At 42.7% G+C, this 23,005-nt stretch overlaps 1 protein-coding gene across 1 annotated transcript in view; it reads left to right on the plus strand.

The window, feature by feature from the left end:
* Nucleotides 1-20,092, plus strand: part of DCX (doublecortin) — a 66,396-nt gene extending 46,304 nt beyond the window's left edge. The window contains exons 4-7 of the mRNA XM_009872151.1: nt 5,930-6,032; nt 10,007-10,144; nt 19,298-19,392; nt 20,036-20,092. Coding sequence (XP_009870453.1) covers nt 5,930-6,032; nt 10,007-10,144; nt 19,298-19,392; nt 20,036-20,092 — 393 coding nt within the window. The remainder of the gene's footprint in view (nt 1-5,929; nt 6,033-10,006; nt 10,145-19,297; nt 19,393-20,035) is intronic.
* The last annotated feature ends 2,913 nt before the right edge of the window (nt 20,093-23,005 follow it).

Genomic DNA, 23,005 nt, shown 5'->3' on the forward strand with positions numbered 1-23,005 from the left:
TAGATGATCTCTAAGGTCCCTTCCAGCCTAGGCCATTCTATGATTCTATGACTTCTACTCCATTTCAGGAAGGTTCTCTGCAAACACAGCAGTGGGGGGACAGCATGACCCTGGTGTTGCCAGGTATCCATGTGGATATTTGGGGGCGCAGGTGAGCAAAGGTGGAAGATCAGATGATGCAGCCCTCTTCCCTGACCGCTGGGTAGCTCTGAGAGGGGCTCCCCAAAGTGTCATTCCTCGTGCTTCCATGGCATGGGCTGGGCATCAGGAATGCTCCTGATCTATTTTTGAATGTCAACATCCGTGCTTTTTCTGCTCATCTTGCTATTGCTTATCTTTCTTCATGAAAGCAGATAAGTAATTCTCTTTCTGTGAATGCAAATGTGGAATATATTGAGTGGGTGTGTGCATACTTTAAAGAAATAATTGAATCCAAACATCTCTTCTTTTTAAATGCAGGAAACCAGAATCTAATAAAATGTAAATCAATTCAGTGTCTGCTTTGGGCTTGCAGTCTTCAGACTGTTAAAAAAAATAAATGTATTAAGTGCTGTGCATTCCAATATCAACATCTTTATTTTCCATCATATTCTCTTAACTCCTTAAGCCTTCTGAAATCTTTTCCTTTCCGCCCATGTGGTGAAGAGCTTGTCAGAGGAGAGAACGCACTTCATTTAAAGTCTGCTCTGCATGTTCACTAATTCCTGATACTCGCTCTGGCTCATGACCTTACTGAGTCTTCCTGTGGACAAGTCTGTCTGTGTTCCGTTTCTGTCCTGTGCTTTATTGATTGCAAACACTCAAGTGATTAATTGTAAAGCACGGTTGCCTCACTTCGGCTTCTCAGACTTGAAATAAACGTACCACTGCAATTTGACTTGGGGTACAGATGCTGGAGTACAAATAAGTCCATCAGATTTCTGGTTTGAGTTAAAAGAGAGTTTAAACAAATTTTAGTTACGTTCTCAGCTCCATTAACTCTGTCTAGCTGCTAGTCTGACTTCTTTAGCTCCATCTAGCATCTACTGCTGAAAGAGAAAGGACATGAGCAGGCATCTGAAATACGTTAATTGTCTTTGCCTAACAGATGGGTGGATGTGTTCAATTTTATAGCATTTTTCAAAGCAACTTAGAAAATACGAGTGTGTCTCATTTCAGTTCTGCTCTTGAGAGGCTTTATGTGTGTAAGGCATGGTCTTCCGTGGCCTTTTTGACCTTCAAGGAAGCTGTTTCTGAGGACAGTTTTTCCTCCTTTCTGAACTCTGGAAGCCTACAAGCTGAAAAAGTATGATTTAAAGAAAGCAAATGGACGTCTTTTTTCTTTGAGCATAACTGCTAGATGTGCTGTTACAGTCTGAAGTTACCTGTGTACTGGTATTGCTTTCTGTTCTGCTGTCTGAATTTTTTAAGAGGAGGGATATTACAGAGAGAACAGTTCACAAAGTCATTATGTCTAAGGGAGAGAGGAGCAGAGGGAGAAGCCTTCCACTTATGCTAAGGCTTGCACAGAGTCAAGCAGCTGGTTAAAGTCCCCAGGACAGAAGATGTTCACCCCCAGGTCAAACCCCAAATCTCCTTTGCCAGGCCTCTGCTGACCATTTCGGCAGTGCTTTCCTCATTCCACGGCACAGGGAGAAGATGGAAGGTTTGGAAGCCGGACTGTGTACATAAATCACTGTTCTGAATAATCACTAGTGATACTGTCTTAGCATTTATCATCCAGCCTCACCCGATTCCATCAGCTATAAATAGGAACCTCTGACAGAGACATTTCTCAGAAAGGTGAAAAAGACTTCAGTTAACCCTCCTGGTGACGTGTCCCTCCTCAGAGATGTGCTCTGTCATCATCTTGGCAAACAGCGATGGCCGATCCAGGGTACCGGGAGCCTCCTGGTAAAGGGGCAGCCACAAGAGCTGCAGAGCTGGATCCAGCACTGAAAGCAACCAAAATGTGGCTGGAGCCTGTGTTACTGCTGTGACGCTGTTCATACCTGTTGTTGTAGAGACAGACAGGGAGGGCAGCCCCTTGGCCACCAAGTTGCAGGGAGCTCTGTCATTCAGCAGGTTCGGAAAGGGAACAAAAGGAGCTGGTGGATCGTAACACCCTTTGAAAGCACAGGAGGTTCTGCACCGCTGCCGTGATCCAGACTCGGGCTTAAGTCTTCAGGCTTTCTATTTCTAAACCTTTTAAATTATTTTATTTGTTAATGAATTCCAAATTTTAAATGATGCTGCTGCCTCGTGGAGAGTGGTAGAAATAGGCAGTTACTCACGGCTGTGCGGGCATAGATACGTATCCTGCGGATTTAGTGCTCCTTTTCCAGGTAAACTCAGAACATCTGTAGCATCTCCAGTACATCAGCAAACTGTGAGATCACATCCAGGGAGATGCTTGAGATGAGCTCCATTTTGTCAAAATCCTGAAAAATGCTTAGCTTCACGACTACCTATTAACATGAACAAGAAGGCTCAGCATCTCTCAGAAGAGGCATCTTTCCTTTCTGCAATTAAAATTGCTGCAGCAGACACTAATGGATTGTCACTGCAGAAATCCTCTCCTGGAAATCCTCGCTATAATGTTCTCTCAGGGAAGGTTTGTCTAATATAAGCAGAGAAGGATTTCATTTATCAAGAAAAAAACCACGCTTGATGAAAACCTAAGGAGTTTTGTACTCCCTAAAATCTCTGTTAATCTCTACCAACTTCTATTTCTTCCGCAGTATATATTATAAAGTTTTTTAAAAAAAAGCAAACCTTGGCACAAAGAAAAATGTTCCCATCAAATCTATTAGAAATAATTACTTTGTAAGAAATAAACTTGTGCCTCGTAGACTGGAGTGTGAAGATTTAACTTCCTTCATTGGAATTGCTTAAGCTACAGGAATGGGAGAGAAAACATTTCATGCGGTATGATCCTTCTTAAGTCAATATTGTCTTATTCATCCTGAATTTCAAATGAAATATTATCCTCCTTTAAACAAAGGCATGCACGTATATCTTGGAAATGAAAGCTGTTTATCCTGTCTACTGTAAATGTATACACAAGTTTAATTTTTGTTGTAAATAAAAAAGCTCGTAGGCTTAAAAATGGAAAAAAAGATGAAATCTTACTAATTTGATGGTTTCCAGTGTCATTGCCAAGGGTGCATCACCAACAAAATCACCATTTTCAGGCAGCAGCCTAGGTCGTTGCCCTGTCAGGCTACTCTCAGTTTTTGTCTTATGCTTTAATACATTTACAGCTAAGAGCAAAAAGCAGCATTTAAAAACAGTGATTTTCAGGTTATCAGCTGGGACAATTTTTTATTGATGTGAACTTTCTTTCAGGGTTTTCATGGCGCTCCAGACTAATTATTGGATATAATTAGAATAGCAGAATAGAGTAAGCTACAGCAGAACGTATACTTTCAAAACAATCCAGAATGCTTGGGGGAAGACTTGTACCATTTCTTCATTTTTTATTTTTACTGATAAAACATGAGAAAAAAGACTTTTGAAGAATGGAGATAAGACTTAGGAGGTTATTCGGGAGTCACTAAACCCACCTAAAACAATTAAAGCAGGGTAGAACAATTAATGCCGGGCTTTCTCCTCGTGTTTTTCTCTGCATCGCTCAGGCAGGCTGGCTCCGGTGCTGTAAGATCCAAGTCTTAAATCTCATGTTTTCCCAATGAAAGTTTAGTCCAGCGACTTTATGGAGAGAGCGGGACACATGGGGCATGTTGCAGGGACATGCACTAATGACCAGGGATTTAAGTTTACTAAACAAAAGGTAAATAGAAAGTACCACCCACGTGGTGAACATAAGGAGCAGAGCTAAAACTGCGTAATAGGCAACACCTGCTATTTTCTGAACTTGGAGCTATTTAATGAGAGTGGGGTTGGGGTTTGTCTGTCTTTTCTACATTGCAGTGAGTTCTTAATAGTGGAAGTTCCAGCAGGAAACAAAAGGGCACAAATAAAGTGAATTCATAAGTTAATGTTTCCTGAATATTAGGGAGCTCAGCAAGCAGATGATCTAATTTCTTTACCAGACTCCATTACTCATCCATCCAGGTGTTCATAATTATAAAATACTACCTGAAGGGACGGGAATGCAGCAAAGTGATTTGCAAGTATCTCTGCTTGACACATAATCAGGTTTCTGTCCTTGTGCATGCTGGTAGTTTTCCATCATGTTTGAACCCCTCATCTGAAGATTTTCTGGGTTGCCTGGACCCTCTTTTTGCTTATGACGGTTGTGGGGAGTTCAAATATACACCTCATATACACTTCAACTTATGACCTGAAGACAATAAAAGCGCCTGTGGATTATTTCTGATTTCATCTAAAAGGCTGGGAAATTTTTGAACCCTTTTGTTGTGATCTAGCTTTGTCCTACATTTAACTGCGCAGCGGTTTCCGTACTGAAGGGTGAGCTAAGCAAACCGTGAGGTATAGTATTGAGCATCCAGCTGGGAACTTGAGTATTGAGCCAAACTAAAATTTGCAAATTATTTGCAAATCAGTCTCTGCATCCACAGGAGAGGGACTGTAATACCAAGTGCTGGCTTGAAATGGCACGTTTTCTCTGGGAGAATTCTCTGTAGGTAACGTTAACTATTTTCAGCCTAATTTTAGGCAAACTGAAATTTGAATTCACCAAAGTTTGCAAAGAAAATTCTACCACTGACCAAAGCTCTGGCAGATTTCAGCTTGCTCCAGTTTGAAAGTCACGCTGATGTGAAAGCCAAGCTTTGTCACTGATGTTTGGCATCGTAACCAGAGCTTGCAATCTTAGGCAGTTCTTTAATTATACATTATACTAACCAGTGTGAAATACTGAGCCTTATTAAGATAGCCAAAACCCTTCTTTAATAGTTGATTTATTAGAGCTTGAAATTAACTTTTCACAGGCCAGCTCAAAGAGATCAGTAGATAAGGAAATTCAGCTCTGCAGTACGTTTACCCACGATTCTCTCCAGTGGACTCTCCAGCCCCTTGCGATTCATCTTGGAATGGTCTCCTGAAAAAAACCCAAACTTTAAAAAACCCCACATACTGACCCTGGGCTCACCCGGGTGCTCAGATGCACGGCTGCTGGGCTGCACCAGGCTGCCCGAAGCTGCAGATGAGCTGCAGACCAGCAGTTTTTCTCCTCCGGACACAGTCTTTAGTTAGTACCTGGCCGGGGTGTCAGGAGCTCGGGCTGAAGTTCTCGACAAAGTCAGCTGGACAGAGGTACTCTGCTGTCCCTCCAGCCCTCAGAGGCAGGTGCTGTGCTGAGCACTTGCCTCTTTAACAGCTACACAAACACTTTGAAGCTGGGCCTTCCAGCATTTTCTCAGTAGTGTTTCTCCCCTCTTCAAAATAGCAGCGTTACTTTCCACTTCTTAGGAGTTTTCAAGGCGTTTTGTGAAGATGGAAGAGTATCATCTTTCTTTTTGCCAGGAGCCTGAATAAAAGGCAGTTTTCTACAGGACATTGATGGCAAGTCTCGGTGGTTTTGGAGCAGTGATGTGCACGTTTTCCACTAACTGTTGCACTGAGCTGATTGGGATTAACCTTAGCTACGTGGAGATAACACGACAGCAGTATCATGAGTTACTGCGTCATTGCTACTGGTACCAGTGAGTTACCACTGGTAGAGTTATCTTGCTGTTGCTGTGTAATCACATCCAATTATTTCACTGGTAACTGCGTAAATGTAAATTATTTCACAAATGGAACTGTGTAAAGGTGCGAGTAGCTGACTATTTCATTACACTTTTATGCTTGACTTGCCCAGAGGAGTTGTGCATCGTGCCCCAGGTTTACGGGAAGTAGGAGTGAATGAGCATGGGACAGGGGGAACAGTGGAGAGGCAGCTCCCTCCTGTTTAAATTAAAACCAAGCCACATCAGAATGTTGCAAATTAAAAATAAAATGAACGACTTTGCTCTCTCTGTAGGTGACCTGTCTCCACGATTTCTTTGGGGATGATGATGTGTTTATCGCCTGTGGTCCAGAAAAATTCCGCTATGCACAGGATGACTTCTCTCTGGATGAAAGCGGTAACAGCTCTCCAGTCTGTCTTTTTATTTGATTTCCATTCAGTTGCTTGTATCAGATAATAATGCTGCATGCTTTTGTTCTGTTGTTGGGGTTTTTTAAGACTTAGTACATGGAATTTGACATCTTTTTGTCAGTGGATATTATAATCAGGCAAATACTGACTGAGGTAGCCCAAGTCAGAGTAGATGGACTCCTACACCATTTGACATTTGCTGCAAAATCTTGTAGTCTATATCCTTTCAATTTTATGCAGTTGCAGTCAGACTGGTATGTTTTTTTCATGAGAACAAACAGTTGAAGGACTGTAGTCCTTACGTAGACATATGAATATTAAAAAATAGGAACAAGCACGGTTAAAGGAAAAATCACTTCCTCCGCTGCTTTTTTCAAAAAGCAGGGCAATAATTCCCTTTTTCTGGGAGGTGTCCGAGACAGCACCATTATTTGTCCCTTTTGGAGCTGCAAGCACAGATCTCCAATAATGTGAATCCTTGTGATTAATTAAGCCATGAAATCTTTGATTTCACAGAATATACAGAGCTTGCTTGTAGCAGTTACCACCTACCCCACCTGGCAGCTGTGTGCACGAACGGCGCAGGCTGTCCGCTGGTGCCAGTGAGTGCAGCAAGAGTAAATTAATGTAACTTTGACCACCTAAACTAGTAGAAGATGGGGTCTCCAAACATTCATTTCCCAAAGCTCTAGGTATCCTATACAGGGAACAGGAGCCTTATGCTCTCTTATATGCTACAAACTGGCTCGGCACTGAAGACCAAAGAGGATTTTGCTGTATACAAGGAAGTCAAGCAGCCTCTAATCTTCCAACACTGTATTTTTATGACTCCTTCGCAAGCCTGATTTTTATTTGGTGCTGGTACCTCTGACCTGTGTACTCCAAATGAACCCATTTGGTGGTCTTGAGTAATTCAGAGAAAGTTTCTAACATTCAGCTGAAACTTTGCAGGCGGAGAATAAAGCCTGTGTCAGGCTGGGGAAGCGATCTGTAACCTGAGCTTCATCATTTGTTTTATGCTCAGCAGTTGAGTCAGCTCCACGGGGAGTTCCACACTGTAAAACAGCTTGGATGCAATCCTAGCAGAACAACTTGATGCGAAGCCCAGCTCTCTCTCTGCGTACACTCCTGGTTACTACTGACTTTTCCAGCTTGGTTTTCTCTAAGAAAAATAAGCCAAGCCTGCTGTTGGGAAGGCACCGAGTAACTGCAGCAACGCAGTGGTATTCTGAGGGGAGCAGAGGTGCCTTGCACCTCTTGAGAAGGAGATAAGAAGCTATCAGCCAACAGCATTTTCTCATTATACACCCATCATCCTGCCTTGTTACGAGTCAGATGCTGCAAGGAGAATGTAAATCCTAAGGTCTTGCAGATGAATGTCACTTACTAAAATCTCCTCTGTCATGGGGCAGTTTTTCTTGCCTGTTCGGATGACACACGCTTGGATTGCTGGTTATTATGTTCGCTCTGGCAGGACATCGGGAAACAAAATGAGTAATAGCAAAAGAGAGGATTATGTCATCTTTTTCCTCCTGAATGCTCACCACAGCTTCCGCCCTGTAATCCCTGTTGCTGAGCACCTTCCAGAAGAGGTTGCTCTCTTTCATTCCTACCCACTGCTTTCAGCATCAGCCCACGGAAGTGTCACGTCCCTGTGATGTTTAGAGGCCTGTTTACACTAATTTCATTTAGCACGGTCAGATTTCCACCTTTAGAACCTTGTTTCAAGATGTACAAATGCTCAGTGATTGCCTTTCGTGTACTGACACTTGCCAGTTCATCACAGTCAGCCTTTCTGTGCTGGAAAACGCGAAGCTGAGGTTCTTTCCAAGGAATTATTCCCTTGGGAAGAAAATTAATTTGAAAGTTCTTGAAAAGATGCAACATAAACTATTTCTACTTTTTAGTTGTTTTTTTTTAAGGGAGTAATTCAAAAAACTAAAGGTAGATGTCTGACACTCTTTGAGACCCACTTGGTTTCTGAGATACCCACGTAGTACGTGATGGACACACATCACGCCGTGGCAGCAGGAGACGCGCTCTGCTCCGGGGAGGGTGGACTCTAGTGCAGCTCACGTAACACTCAGAGCCTAGGGCTGGACAAAAAAAATGTGGTCTAAGATGGAAATGTTGCACTGGTTTTTTTTTAAACAGCTATATGTGAGAGCCTTGAAAAATTTTACTTCTGCAGTGACTGATTTTTCACCATGTTTTGGCTTGGCTGGTTAACACCAGGAGCAGTTATCTGCACGCTTTCCCGAGTGGCTATTTCACAGTGTCTCATCAAACAGTATATTTTTTAGTATCGAGGAGGGATGGTCTACTTCCCACACCTCCCCTCAGTCGTTACTGCTCTTCCTATTTAGCAAATTGGGGCCATATCGGCACTGGCGCCCTACAAGCTGTTCTGTGGCATCATCTGTGAGAGGTCAAGTACCTTTGAAAAAGACTACACACCTTTCTCTGTCCCTGCTTTAGAGTTTCTAAAATCCATTTCACAGGAGAGAGAATAAACTTATTGTAGGTTTGACTATTGCCATGCAGTATCCCTGGAGCACAGGGCATCCTCTCTTCAAAGTCTTGTACTGCATGACCCAACAGCAAACTCTCTCGCAAACCATCTGGAAGAAGAAGAGACTGGCTCTTGGCTGTCTGAGAATGAGGAAAGCCTGAGGAAAAATTTAAGGCAATTACATTTTCATAGATATACCGATATATAAATACATAACACGTATATTTAGGTCCGACAACTTGTTTTCGGTTGACCAATTATTTATCTGCTATGTGCTGCTTTAGTTGATTCCCATTAGGGAATCCAGTCAAGGATTCTCAGTCCAGCCCATCCATGCCGAGCTGAACTTTTCCCTAAAAAACTGTCTGTATGTAGAACATCTAATTCACGTCTATAAAAAAGACCAGCTTTTCACATCTTGGTGAGGACAAGCTGTTGTAGGTGATGAGATGAAACCAGTTAGCATGTGACAGAAAGGAAATCCCCTTTTTATTGCCACCTTCTTAACTGAGTTAAGTTAATAACTTGAGGGGTGGGAAGTGCATTTTCCGTTAGCTCTCAATGTAAATAAACCCTGGTTTTGAAGATCTGATGTGCCTGAAATCCTGGGACACACAGAGGTTTGTTAGCATTTCACTTCCCTTCTGCAGGAGACTGTAGATCATGTTTACATTTTCCTCTCTTCCTGGCCTATTTATTTTTTAAGAAAACACAGTTGGGGTTCTCATCTGCTCATGTCTTAAAGTACATAAGTCTGCTAGACTTGTTTATAAAAACCTGTCTGAAATGGATGAGTGGCCAGGACAGAGGATGTGTTTTGTAAAACCATTTTGTCTTCTTTGCTTTCTCCATCTGAAAAGTCCCAGCTTGCTGAGACCACAGAAGAGGTTGATTCGGGCTGGGTGAAAGCCTCCTGGGGCAGATGTCCCATCTGCTACTTACAGACCTTTACGTCATGCCATGAGCTGTTTGCTGGCTTTCTGCACCCGCAGAAATTGTGCTCATCATTCCTACTACTAGGTCTTCGTGGAAAGGTTGCAGCAAATTCACTGTTTTTTGGGGAGTTTTGCCTCATTCTTCCCTCAGTCAGTATCGACCATTTTCATTCTTCTCACTAGTTGGTGAAAGAAGGCAAGGGCAAGAAAATCTTTGGTAGGCCACAGGTATGGAGCTGGGCCCTGCTAGGGAGCCAGCCTGCTCTTGACATGCACTGTCTCAGCACCTTCTCTAGAAGAGAGAAGCTGTTGGGTTTTTGCCCTCCCCCTAAGAAGTCTCCTTTCTTCTCTGGAGGAAGATACCAGCTCGTTCCTTGCCGTTGATGTTTCCTAGAGCCCTTTGGAGACAAAGCACTAAGCTGCCCATGGGTGTTTCATACCTGGTGTCCACAGGCAGCGGGAGTAGGTAGTAGGTAGTAGGGGATGTAACCACGGCTGCTTCTCTTCCCTTAGAGTGCCGGGTGATGAAGGGGAGCCCTGCGGCTGCCACGGGCAGTAAGTCATCTCCCACCCCTCAGAAGAGCTCAGCAAAGAGTCCAGCCCCCATGCGCCGGAGCAAGTCTCCAGCCGATTCAGGTAACCATCAAGATGGTGAGTGATTGTTTTTTGGTGTCTGAATACTAACTGTACCCAAGAGAAAAACGTATTGTGCGTCTTTGGCTACACTGAACTTGGGGGTTTGCATATGAAACTTTGGCATTTTTTAAAACCAAGAAACCGGCACTCATGTACAGGAGCACTTAATAAATGTTGGAGGGGAAGTGTCTGGTGGGTTAAGTGTAGTTGTGGCTTTAGGTCATACCACCCACATTCTCACAGCCTCCTACCCGAACAAAAATTTAAAAGAAGTTTCCATTTCACAGCAGGAAATCGAGGCCCAGAGTGCTCCCATATGTTCCCTATACGTAGTGACCCATGTAGAATAACCTCCTGTGCAATGCAAATATTCACTCTTGTGCAGGTCAGGAGTGTCCCCATCTAATTGTTATTTAAAGAAGACCAATGACCTTGCAATCGGAGAACTGGCGATGGCTTTATTGATGTAACACTGGGACCTTCATTGAGTAACAGCAGAGAAGGAAAAATGGGAATCCTAATTTGCTGCAGGAGCTCGCACCATTTGAAATGCCTCCCTCCCTCCTCAGTGGCAGCTGGATTGGCGTGTAGCACACCTGGAGAGCTGCAGAGCCTCTAAATTAAAGGCTGAGCTGAATATCACACTTGTGGTAATCGATAGTTTTTAGAGTCCTGGAGAGTTTTTAGGGTCAGGATGGAGAGGGTAGATCTGTAGGTCTGTCACCTGTCTGCCTGCTTCTTCCAAAAGAGAACCAGATGTGGCCTTTCACTTTTAAATCACCAGATAAGCATTTCAGCATTCCAGGAGAGTTTCACAGCTTAAAGTCAAGTGACCCACAGTATTAACACAGGTGATATAAAACAGAAATCGCTTTTCACCTTCACGGTAACACATTGCACATTGCATGTGAGCGTCACACAACAGTTAACCATTAGTCGACATTGGATTACTGGATATAAAATTCTCCTGACAGTATTCAGAAAGATTTTCCCCAGGAAGCAATTAATTTGCTCAGGGTCTCTTGATGTTTTTCAGCTACTTAAAGAGACTGTGAAATTGGTTGGCACATGCCAAGACTGTGATTTTTAAAAAGAGTTATTTTCTCTGTAAGATGATTCGGCATTCATAGACTTGTCCTTCAAGTTTCCAGTGTTGGCTTTTCTTAAACTCAGACTTTGTATAATCTAAAAACCTTTATGGTAGCAAATGCATGGTAAAGTTGCGTAAGCACGTTGAAGGCATGATGGAAAATTTCTCATTGACTTAAAAAAAACCCCAAACAACTCCCGTTCGATGATCCAGGAGTCAGCTCCTGAGTTGTGAAACAGCACTTAAACCTTCTCCATGAGCATCAGGTGCTAATTATCACCAGAACTAGACTTCCCTGCATGACCATATAGTCTAATGTGAAATAGCAACTATTGTGTTTCTGATTTTAACTGACTGAATGACTCGCAGGAACAAACTGGTGAGTCATCTGATGAAGTTTGATGAACACCGTTAATAGAGCCTTTCAGAAGGAGATTAAAATAACCAGAAATGCTGAACAATAGCCAGCTCCTGGAGTTAAGGCCAGTAATCAAGGACAAATCACGTTTCTTTAATCCATCTAGACAAGGGTCTTCCTTACTTCCCTGAGATTTCAATACAGAAAAAAAAGGCAGCCTGTCCTGCTTAAGGACAACAAAAAAAGACTGAACTCTTTTGACACTGGAAAGATAATCAAAGACCATTGTCTTCTCAGGACAGAGAGAAAAAAGAATGCCATCTTGTGTCCTTCTTCCTTGAATTTGTAATAAAGAAAGTGGGTTTGCACATTGCTTAAGAGTGAATATTTACATTTAACTGGATTTTGAAGCCATCCCATTCAAAAGCAAGGAATGCTGAATGAAGCCTGATTAATAAAAGATGATCCGACCCATTATATTTATTTTTGCAGTTCTCACCTATTTAATTTGTGAAATGATTTTAAAGCAGTTTTATTTCAAGTATATGAAATGCTTTTGCTACGTGTTTGATCTCCTGCCCACTTATACCTTTTGCCTTTGCTGTCTTTCACTCCGCTATGGTTGTCATATCAGAATTTGGAGTTTCCTTGATTGTATATTGTTCTTTTCTGTTGTTTTACACGTAGGTTTCTGTATCGTTTTTTCCACCATAGTCTCTAAGGCCATTGTGACATATCAGGGCACTGCTGTAAATACAGATTCTGAAGACAATTTCTGTGCTGCTTAAGTGAAAGGAGCTTGAATCCTCCTCCTTAATAGCACACCAAGCTTACAGAAAAGGATGTTATTTTCTTCCATTTCTCATCCTAGTTATTTCATTTCCCTGTTAAAGCCGCAAAACCGAGAACGCAGTGGATTGACATGTGGAGAGGGGTCCACGTGCATCGCCCACAGAGGCAGCGAAGGCTTAGAGCAGCTTGTGTGCGCACAGCGGTGCCTCGCTCCTCCGTGAGAGCTCCGATGCTGCCAGCAGATAGTGGACAAAAGTAGTAAGTCACTGTTAGAGCACAGAGGGAACAGGAAAAAACTGCTTCAGCAGAGCTCGCTAGTGCTAATTCTGCGGATATAACACTGACAGCATGCAAACATTGCATCTGCTTTCCCTTCCACTCTAGACACTTGTGATCTTCATGTGTCAAGATAAATAAAATGCTTCTTATTCAGAGCTGTGGAAATGCTTTGTGCCCAAGCAGCAGCTATGCTCCACACAGGCTGGGGTGTCTGGAGGCTTGTGTTTTATCCTAGTCTCCTCCACTGACTCACTCCATGGCTTCTAGTACTAGAAGGAAATGCATGTAGCAAGTCTGTAAATCTAGCACTGAAAAGGAAGCGGCTTCTAAGCCATTTACTTGCTCATATCACCAGCGAGATGTGAACCATAATGTATTTTTTGACTTGTTACAGCACTCCTGCTAGTGAGGCACCTAAGGAAGTGGTCAGCTCCCATTCGAAAATAACAAGGATTAACATGGAGCAACAGAGAATACATAAAATATTTTCTTAAAAAGCATCAGGACAAAAGGCCGTGTGCAGAAGTGCAGCTGCACAGAGAGTGCCAGCTCCCAGCTGCAGCGATTGGAGCTCCCTGGTTGAATTGCCACCTTCTGCTGGAGGTAATCTGCCTCCTGCCTGGCTGTGTCATGGCCTCACTGTGAAAAGCTCAATTCCCTCTAGGCAGCCAGAGCCCTTCAGCTCCAAGGATATTCAAAAAATGGGGTAGCTAATCCACAGAAACATGTTAAACACTATTTTCTTGGCACGGCAATTTTATCTCTTTATTTACTATACAGTCATTTAAATGAATGAATGAAAATTAAATGAATGAATGAAAATTAAATGAATGAATGAAGAATGAAGAAGTGACTTGCTGTAAGCAGATGGTAACAGACCACAGTCCTTATATTCTCAAGGGGAATCCTTTCTTCTTTCTCTCATTAACCTCCAACCCATATAGATGCTTTCTCAGCAATGGCAGCGTATTTCTGTTTCGATCCAGCTATTCCTCCAGACACTGATCATTCCATCACGGTGGTGTTTTCACTTGGTTTAGTTTGGTTTGGTTTAGTTTGTCTGGAAAGCCTTGGCTGCTTTGCCAACAGTTCCCACTGGCCTTCCAATATATCCTTTAGTTTCCCATTCCTTTGGTGCGGGAGCTGTGGATGCAGTCTTTCATCTATATCCTCCACCTAACTCCCCCAATGTGTTGCTTCCAGCAAGGTGCAGTTGGCAAAACACCGCAGGACTTCATTTCTTCCTTTTCAAGAACGTATCCAAGTGCCTTTCTCTTTCTCCCAGCGAGTAGAGCTGAACTAGTTTTGTATATGTGAGGTGTGAATCGAGACTGGAAGGGATTGGTGTTTCTGGCCTTAGTTGAGATTGGCTGCTGTGTTCTAGCATGGACTGAACACGCTAAGAAAGACACAGGCAAACTACAGAAAACCCAGAAGAAATTTCCTAGGGTTCAGAAATTTCTTTAGGAGGAAAGCTTAAAGGAAATGCACTGCTTCAGCTTAGGAAAAAAGGAAGACTGAGAGGAGACAATTTAACACTTGCATTTGAAGTATTAAAAAGAGGATAAGGATCAAATTTCCTGTGTGCCTATCAGGGACAGGACAGGATGGTGCTTTAATCTTTAATAAGGGATATATAGATCAGATATTAGGAACGCTTTTCAATTATAAGCATCTTAATCACTGAAGCAGGTCTCCTGAGACTCTGTCAGACTTGGTGCTTTTAAAAATAAGATCTCTACTGGGGATGAACAAAATATATGATCCCAATTTAGGGCAAAGAACTGGAGTTACAAAAGTGTCTACATTCATTTCCAGCCTCTATTTTTCTTTCTGTGAAGTCAGCTTTCCTAAATGACATAGTTTAGAGCAATAAAATCCAGAGTAAACTACACCTGCAGGATGCTACCCTATTCCTTCTCCTACCATGACAGAGGACAACTGGGCATAAGGAGAAAGATCTCTGTGCTGCTGCTATGGTCCATGAGATTTCAATGGCAAAGGGTCAGCATGAAGTTTGGCAAAATTTCTTTAACAGACAACTCCATTAAGAAGTCAAACCAAACAAAAGGCAGAGCTAAATCTCAGGGGGAAATTAGGGGCAGAAAATAATGATGTCATTTGCCATTACTTCTTTGCTTTAAAAATATGAATTTATCTCACAGTAACTGACATGAACAGGAGTTCAGTTGTATAAATACCTGTGCTGTGATGGCATATGATTTTCAAAACCAATGTGATCTTAATCCTTTTACAGTACAGAGCCATTTGTACCCGAGCTGGAATTTGGAAATGTCTTTCCCCAGCTTTGCCTTGATTTGGCTCAGAGAGCCTGTGAAGAGGGCTCCGAGGCACTGCTGCTGGACTTTAATTTCTCAATCCTTGTTTGGACAGAGGGACAAAAACATATTCGCACGGCAGCAGCAATTAGCAAAACAGCTACAGAACGTCAGTCTGTCCTGACTGCAGATCTGGCTCCCCAGGGTCATTATATATGAATGTGTTAAAAAGGCAGCAGATGTCTTTTGGATTGCACACAAGATAGAGCAGCTTGTTATCCCACTTGTGCTTCCCTGCGTTCTGCTAGCTGACAATCCACAGTTCGCAGCCAGTGGAGAGATCGCCCTGGCAAAACCTGAGGAGAGAAGTGTGCCAAGGAGCTGCGTGCTTGGAAGTGAGGAGGTGCCTGAAGGAAGGGTGCCCGTGCAATCTGAGTTCCTCCACTCCCGAGTAAGTACTACAGTGGAGTCTTTACCCACAGGCTTCTCTGTCCTGGAGGGAAGGATGGCTTGTGCTCACTAAATGAGCTGCTATTTCTACATTTCTTCTACATTGCTTCAAACCCTGACCTGGAGACCACATATTTTATGGTTCTTTAATTTTTGTGATATATGACCATATGTGCCTCAAACCAGGAACTCATCTGCAGAGCCCTGGGAACCCCAGTGGAGCAAGGAGTATTAACTTTATTTTACAAGTTGATAAAAAAGGAGATACCTCCACACATTTTGAGCACTCACTATGTTCCTTGGGCCCTGCTTTTCCCAGTTCTGTTCATTCGTAGCAATGTGAGTTCAGAAGATGGACCTCACTCACCTCATTTACAGGTCTCTGTGCTTATCGTTGCTGGAAGTTCAGATCCAGAGCACCAGTCATGCAGGCAAACCTGAGCAGCACTCAAGGAACAACCGCACATGAGAAGTTTGGCTGAAATATCTGTGGGAGAAGCAGGCAGAGAATTCAGTTTACCTGCATCTCTCATGGCCATCTCAAACACAACACGATGCCGTGTTCTCCATCCCTCATTTGCTCGACGTGCCTGATTTAATCTCCCCAGTACAAATTGTCTTGTGCACTGAAGGAGGTGAGGATCCTATGAAAACCAGTAATGCACATGTTCACGCAATTAAAGGATGTGTCATATGCACAGAGGGGCTTTAAGCGAAATTGAGGCTGCAAAGCAAACAGAGTGACATACAATAAGACATAATACACAAACAATAATGTGGTGGAAAAAATCCCAAATGAATTAAAATGAAAGCTGGTGACAAAGACTGGTTTCCAATAGCCGAGCTTCTGCGAGATCCTCAGCTGCAATAAGTCATCAGCAGGTTTTAGAGGAGCAGCAGCGTGATGCACCGCCTGGGATCTGCTCTTTGCCTCTTGTTATTTTCTTGCCTTTGAGTTCAAAAGAAACGCGTGCGAGTTTGATTATGAACGTTGTTCTTTATTAGCAGGCATACAGAAAATTAAACTGGGCTTCTTAATTGTTGCTCCCGCTGCAGAATTCTTTTGTGAGTATTTGTAATGATATACAACCGTCTCACTGGATTTCTCATCTGGATGTCACGTCTGTTTTTCTTTTGGTGCTCATAAAATATTAACAACCCTGCTGTAGCACTTAAAAGTCTCGCTGTATTAGGGAATTTCTGTCCTTCCCTGCAGCAATTAGATCTATTTGCTGCACACCGACTGATAGCCGGTCTTCCAGTCTTGAAGGGAAACTCTGTAGAGTTGTTAAGTGGCATATTTCATCTTAGGAAGGATTGCTTCCTGCCTCGGCATCAGTAACAATTGGAAATAAAGAGAGAAAGAGGCATTTTAGAAAGCAGAGATGGATTCTAGCTACTGCAGATTGTATTAGTGCTATTGTAGCCCATGTTTTCTTCAACAGAAAACACAGTCGTGGTGAAAAAAAACCCACAAAACATGAAAGAGATCCAAGTTCTTTTTTTTTTTTTTTCCTGAATTGCCTCAGTAGATGACAGATAGTGAACTCTTACATTTTTGGGACCAACCTCAAGGGCAGCTCACTTTAACAGAAAACACAAAGTCACTTGGTGGAAAAAAACCCTCAAAACATGAAAGAGATCCAAGTTATTTTTTTTTTTTTTTTCTGAATTGCCTTCATAGATGACAGATAGTGAACTCTTACATTTTTTGGGACCAACCTCAAGGGCAGCTCACTTTGTAGAACTGGAGCAAAGTGAAGAGTGGTATTTCACAAGGCAGGGACCTGTGGGTAACAGTGGATGGGTTTCCATATCTATTTTCCCACCACCACCAATAAAGAGCAGTCTGAGTGGAATAGGGAGGTGAAGAGTCGCTCTGTTCCCCAATTATCTATAAAGCATTATTTCTACTACCTTCTCAGAAATATCCGTTTCCTCAGTGTGGTGCATTTGTAAATGGAAAAAAACTCTGTGATGAATCGCCAGCTCTTCCCAATAGTGCTTTCTGCACAGAAATGATGGATTTGAAGCCAGAGGAATCTGTTGAGTCTGAGCTGTTTAACATGCCGGCAGCTCCTCCTTTGTCCTGTGGCTTAGAGCACGTTTCTTTCCACTTACTCGAATTCACATGTAGGACCTCTACATTTGGGCCATGCTATGATGTAGATACCGCAAACTTTAACCGTCCCTCCCTTTCTCACAAGAAAGTAACAGAGAAGGTTGTCTTAGGCATTAAAGTGAGAGTTACGCTGGTTTTGCTCTTTCAAATACAACACTCGCACACCTTCTTATTATATGATACTTTCTGCACTTCTTGGGTCTCCTCCAGACACTCAGCTACTTGCTTAATTTTAAGTAACTGGTTTGCATATTCAGCTATTACAATGGAAAGGGTAAGTCCCATATGCTGGAATCATCCATCCTCCTGTGCCTTTCCAGCAATGGTATGGAGAGATATTGGCACTTAGAGAGCAAGACAACAAGCTCAGATCGTGAAATCCTTGTCTTTCTCTCTCCGTGTGCAACACCAACACCATTAAAAGTGGTTTCTTTAAAGGGGGCAGGGATTTGTGTAGTTATCTGAAGGGCTGGCAACACTATTGCCATTTAAGGAAACGACAATCAAAATATCTGGGGTTTAGTTCTGTGGCTTGTGCTGGTTATATTAACATCTGGAGTAGGTTTTGGAAATGTCACTTTCTGTAGACTTGATTGGGATACAGACTTTAACACTCATAAGGCCTGAGCTTGCTGCTGCTCGGATTGCAGAAAGGCCAGAAAAGATGATACACTTGGACGCAGCCAGCACGAGATTGAATTTCCTTCCTTCGAGTAATGCTGCTTGCGCTGACAGAGCTACGTGTTTACAAGCCCTGGTAACAAGAGGGTCTGTATCCCTGGAGTTGATACACAACCTAGGAATGACCATGGCCACAATGTCGAAGTATGTCCCTAAGAAATCCGTACTGTGGCACTTGGCAGTTGTCAAAGACATTAGCTGACTTCAGATAGGAAAAATGAATTTATCCTTATTCCATTTTGTTTCCCTTCATTTTTTCTGCATAAGATGTTATTTACTTTTATTCCTTTTATTTGAATAAATGCATAATAGCCCTGACACAGACCTGGTGTCCTTCACTTTAACTAAAGGCCACGTCTGTGAAGGCCTCAACAATTGGTTGAGACCTTCATATTTGGTTTAAATTAATCACTTTTTTCCAAATGGAGAATAAGTGCATTTTCTTCGAAGGCACATGAACAAGCAAAGCAAGCCCAAAGGCCAGATTTTGATCTTTCCAAAAGGATTGTCGCTTGCGGTGATTCCCCTGCTCCTTCCCAGGACAGACCATGTTCCCTTCTCGGGGGTGGGCAGTGGAGGAACGGCAATAACAGCCCTGACCTCTCCCAGAGGTGGACAGGGACATGCCACCAGGGTTCTTTTGGTCATTTAACTACATCCAAGGTGTTCCAGGCAGCTGTTCGTCTAATTTGTAACGTGTATAATCTGACATCTAACATTTCTTGTGTAGGATCTGGGATATCTCCAGCCTCTGGTTTCCTCTCATGCCCTTAAATGCCACGTGGATTCAATTGCATTTGCAAAGATAGAAATTGCCTTTCTGTTTTTCTGGCCGTGTATATCTTGGATCAATTTGGTGAATATTTGTAGTGTAAAATATTGCTGTTTCAGTATATTTTGTATTTCACTGTATTTTACAGTCTATTACCATGGACTGCTGAAAGCCTTAAGTTGGGTGAATAGCCATGCCGTTCCATTGGGTTTTCCTTCCTGCCTAACATGAATAAACGATAATGTTTCTGTGTTAAATGTGTGAATACCTTCCATCTCGCTAAAGGAGAAAGAAGATCTTCCTCTTGCCTGTCTGATTGCTAGCTTCTCTTTTGTTTTCTGACAGCAAATGGGACCTCAAGCAGTCAGCTCTCTACACCCAAATCAAAGCAATCTCCGATTTCCACACCTACCAGCCCAGGGAGCCTCCGTAAGCACAAGGTATTACGTTTCTTATACCTTACTACAGCTGTTTCTTTCTGGGTGGGTCACAGTTCAAAAAGATCCAGGGAAAGGTTTAGCCCTTGAGCTGGTTTGTGTACCTAGTTCCATGCAGAACTTTAGGAAGCAGGATAAGGTGGTTACCCCAGAAAGGGACCCTGGAAAAGCTTTACATTCAGAATTTGATCCAACTAATAAACTTGCGATTATTTTCTTAACCCTTCCGATTGATCAGAAATTACTTAAATCATGGAACATGTGATTTTCTTAGAGATTTGTCCTAAGGGTAGCTGTCAAATCAAGGGAAGGTTCAAAGAGACCTGCTTAAGGAAAGGTTCTGCTCGTTCATGCATGTTCTGTAATGGACACACTGATCCAGAAGGAAGAAAAAAATGCTTCTCAAACTTACCACTGAGCAGCCATCATTCATTCTGGTACCAAGATTCTCTTGCTCCACGGTGCAAGTAACCTGCCTTGATTTTTAGCCTTGAACTAACCGCACAACTGTCCCGTAACTAGGGCACAAGTCTTCCACCCTGTCCCTGTGACCTGCACGGAGCTGGGCCATTCGACTGCTTCCTTACACGTGACCGAAGGTGGAAACTGATGGCTTGAATTAACATTTTCTTCTTTCTTCCTACAGGACTTGTATCTGCCTCTGTCTTTGGATGACTCCGATTCCCTTGGAGATTCCATGTAAAGCGACACGAAGCTACATGTCCGTATTGCGAGCTCTGTTTAAGATACAGTAGAGTACTTCTGCCAAAATAAGCAGATAGGTGACTGGTGCTTTCAAATCAGACAAAGGACACACAGTTATATGTCTTTTTTTTTTTCTGTGATTTATCCTCCGTGCCACAAATCAACACCTACCAGTTTATAGAGATAGAGGGATACCATTCTTCTAAGTTACAGGGATGCAAAATGGACATTGTGAGCAATTTGGGGCCACTATACCAACGATCCTGTGCATTTCCCATTTTCTTCTATTATTTCTTCTGCTGCTGCAACTATGTGATATTCCTAGGGATAGTAAAGTAGCTCCCCCGAAAGTGCGCTGAGCAATTTGCAAGCCCAAGTAGAGCGAATGTCCAAACTGCCAACAGGTGGCTGCTCACCTGCCCCTCATTTCCAGCCCTGATTTTAGTTAGCACCCGCATACTCACTCCTTCCTTGTTGGAGGGCAGGAAGGGAAAGGACTTACTAGCTTGATACTCAACATGCCAGCAGAAGCTTGGATGAAATTAAGAATGCCTGCGTAAGATCCTAAGTAAGGTTAGTACAATAGCGATTCAAGTATTGGGATTTGTTTTATTAATGATTATGCAAAAAAAAAAAAAGTCAGCTGAGTTATCTGGAATGGAACACCTTCCACATATGATCCGAAGATCCTGCTAGCTGGTAGCGAATTTTTATACCTGCCCTATGGTATCTCTCTATCTCTGTTTTTAACGGTAATGCCTTGTGAACAGCCAACACTGAAAACACTGTGAAAATTTGTTTTCAGGTTTGACACCCTATAAGTCACTTTTTATAGCAAAAAAAAAAAAAATCAATACACTTTTTATAAAGGAAAACCTTGTATCTGTGTTTTGGGAGTAAGGATCCAAGCTCCTTTTTTATAAAAGCTGGTAATTTTCTTTTGTTTAAAAAACACATTCAGAAAAAAGTACAAAAAAAACCAACCAACAACTGCAGAACAGTAATAACAACAGCTCGGTTAAGAAATCTTGTCGTCACTGCCAAAACAGACACGGGTAGGGGAAAAAAAAAAGTTCAATTCAAAATATTGAATGTTTTGATAGTTTTTGTAATGTTTAAGACTACGTATTTGGTTTTTTACACTTCAGTATTCCTAACTATGGCCAGATTCTCTACTTGTATAACAAATGGAACTTTGTGGTGTTCAAAAACCCGTATTTTAAGAAACTCTTCTAGCTGACAAAAACAAACTTGCTGTATTTAGAGAAACCTTTTGCTTTTATTAATCAGTAGTGACTCCTACAGAATGCAAAGTTCATCTTTTCACGCAGGGCTGGTGGGTTTTACTACGCCGAAGCTTTGTCATAGGCAAGCTGGCATTACCTCCCTTTCTCATGGAATAAGCTTTTGATGAATCGCGATTACAGAACTTTACCTAAACGAAATCTGTGCAATCAAATCTTTCGTTGTTGCTCTATTTGCCTTTGTTTCAACATACACACCTGTTCCCTATTGCCTTGCAACCCCTGGGATTAGAATGAATTAGAATGTTGTGATGTTTGATGCTACGTGGGTTGTTCCTGAAGCCACTTCCCATCTTGTTTGCTTATGTTGCCAGTATGAAACAATCTGCGCAGGCTGCATCTTTAGAGGTTCGTGTGATGATACATGTAATGCAACTTAGAAAAGAGATTTATCTGAAAGAGGCCAGGATGGGGAATTGTCAAGGGGTCAGAGTTACCGTGCGCAAAAGTTGCACCCAGTAGTCTTAGCGCATGATAGTTTACACCCAGAGTTTTGCACAAGGAATCATTTGTTCCCATAAATAACTTCATTTAATTGACCAACTCTCTGACTGCGCGACTGCTAAACGCTCGTTTCGCCTATTGTATGTAGAATCCTGGTTTTAGTTCAAAGGCTGAGGGCTCATGTTGAAGGTTTTTTGGGGAAGGGATGGCGGCGTGGTGCAGTAGTCAGGACACCTTCATTCAGCCCTTGGCATCGCTCAATTTAGTGTCTGCACGGGAGCAGGTCTCTTAGTAACCCTGTGCCTCAATCCGTCTCTCTGTCCCTGCAGGGACAACACTGTTCTACCTCACTGGGGGTTGTGAGGCCAAATGTTGGTTAATGTTTGCAAAGTGCTTTCAGATCCTGTAACAGAAGGTGCTGAAGTATTCTGGGTGCAGATTTGGTTACGGGTGCTAGTTTTTGGCTGTTCAATCCTGCGGGTGCTACTGTAGACACTGGTCATGAGAAAACAGGACTTTTTAAAGCATAAGGCTATGAGAGGCCATGGTCACGTTATTCATCGGAGCTTTTCTTTTTACTGAAAGCTTTAGTGCGGTAGATAATTGGACGTGCTTTTACCCTCTCTCCTCTGTTGGTGGAAATCTCAGAGTCCTTCCTCAAGCCTCTGCCTTTCCAGGGACCCTGCCTACTAGTCATGACTCTGCCTCTTAGAGATGATGGACTTAGACTCCAGTCAGAGGTGTTGTCACTTCAGTGACTTGGTCAGGGTTAGCATGTCCTGCCACCTTTCCTCCGAGTCTCTGCTAAACCAAGAGACCAGCCATGAAATCACATCCAGGTTCCTTTGCTGAATAGTACCGGACACTCACCACAGATCCACCAGGAAAAGCTAAACCTTTGCTGTCTCTACGCAGACTGAACTGCTAGAGCTCATGGTACGAAAGGAGTCCGAGATGTGCTTTCATCCAGTGTCCGCGAGTTCAGTTTGTATAAGATAAAGCAGGATCCCAAAGGGTGGATGGATGGCTGCTGAGGTAGCTGTTGAGAAGTGGTTCCTTTCCTCTGTGCCACAAGTAGTGTTTGGTTATTTGAAGATGCTGTTCGTGGTGCAGCGTGCGAAGGAATCACCGAGGCCTCCTTCCTGAGCTGCGCCTAGTGCCAC

This window comes from Apaloderma vittatum, unplaced genomic scaffold (genome assembly GCF_000703405.1).
Source record: "Apaloderma vittatum isolate BGI_N311 unplaced genomic scaffold, ASM70340v1 scaffold14006, whole genome shotgun sequence".
Classification (NCBI taxonomy): domain Eukaryota; kingdom Metazoa; phylum Chordata; class Aves; order Trogoniformes; family Trogonidae; genus Apaloderma; species Apaloderma vittatum.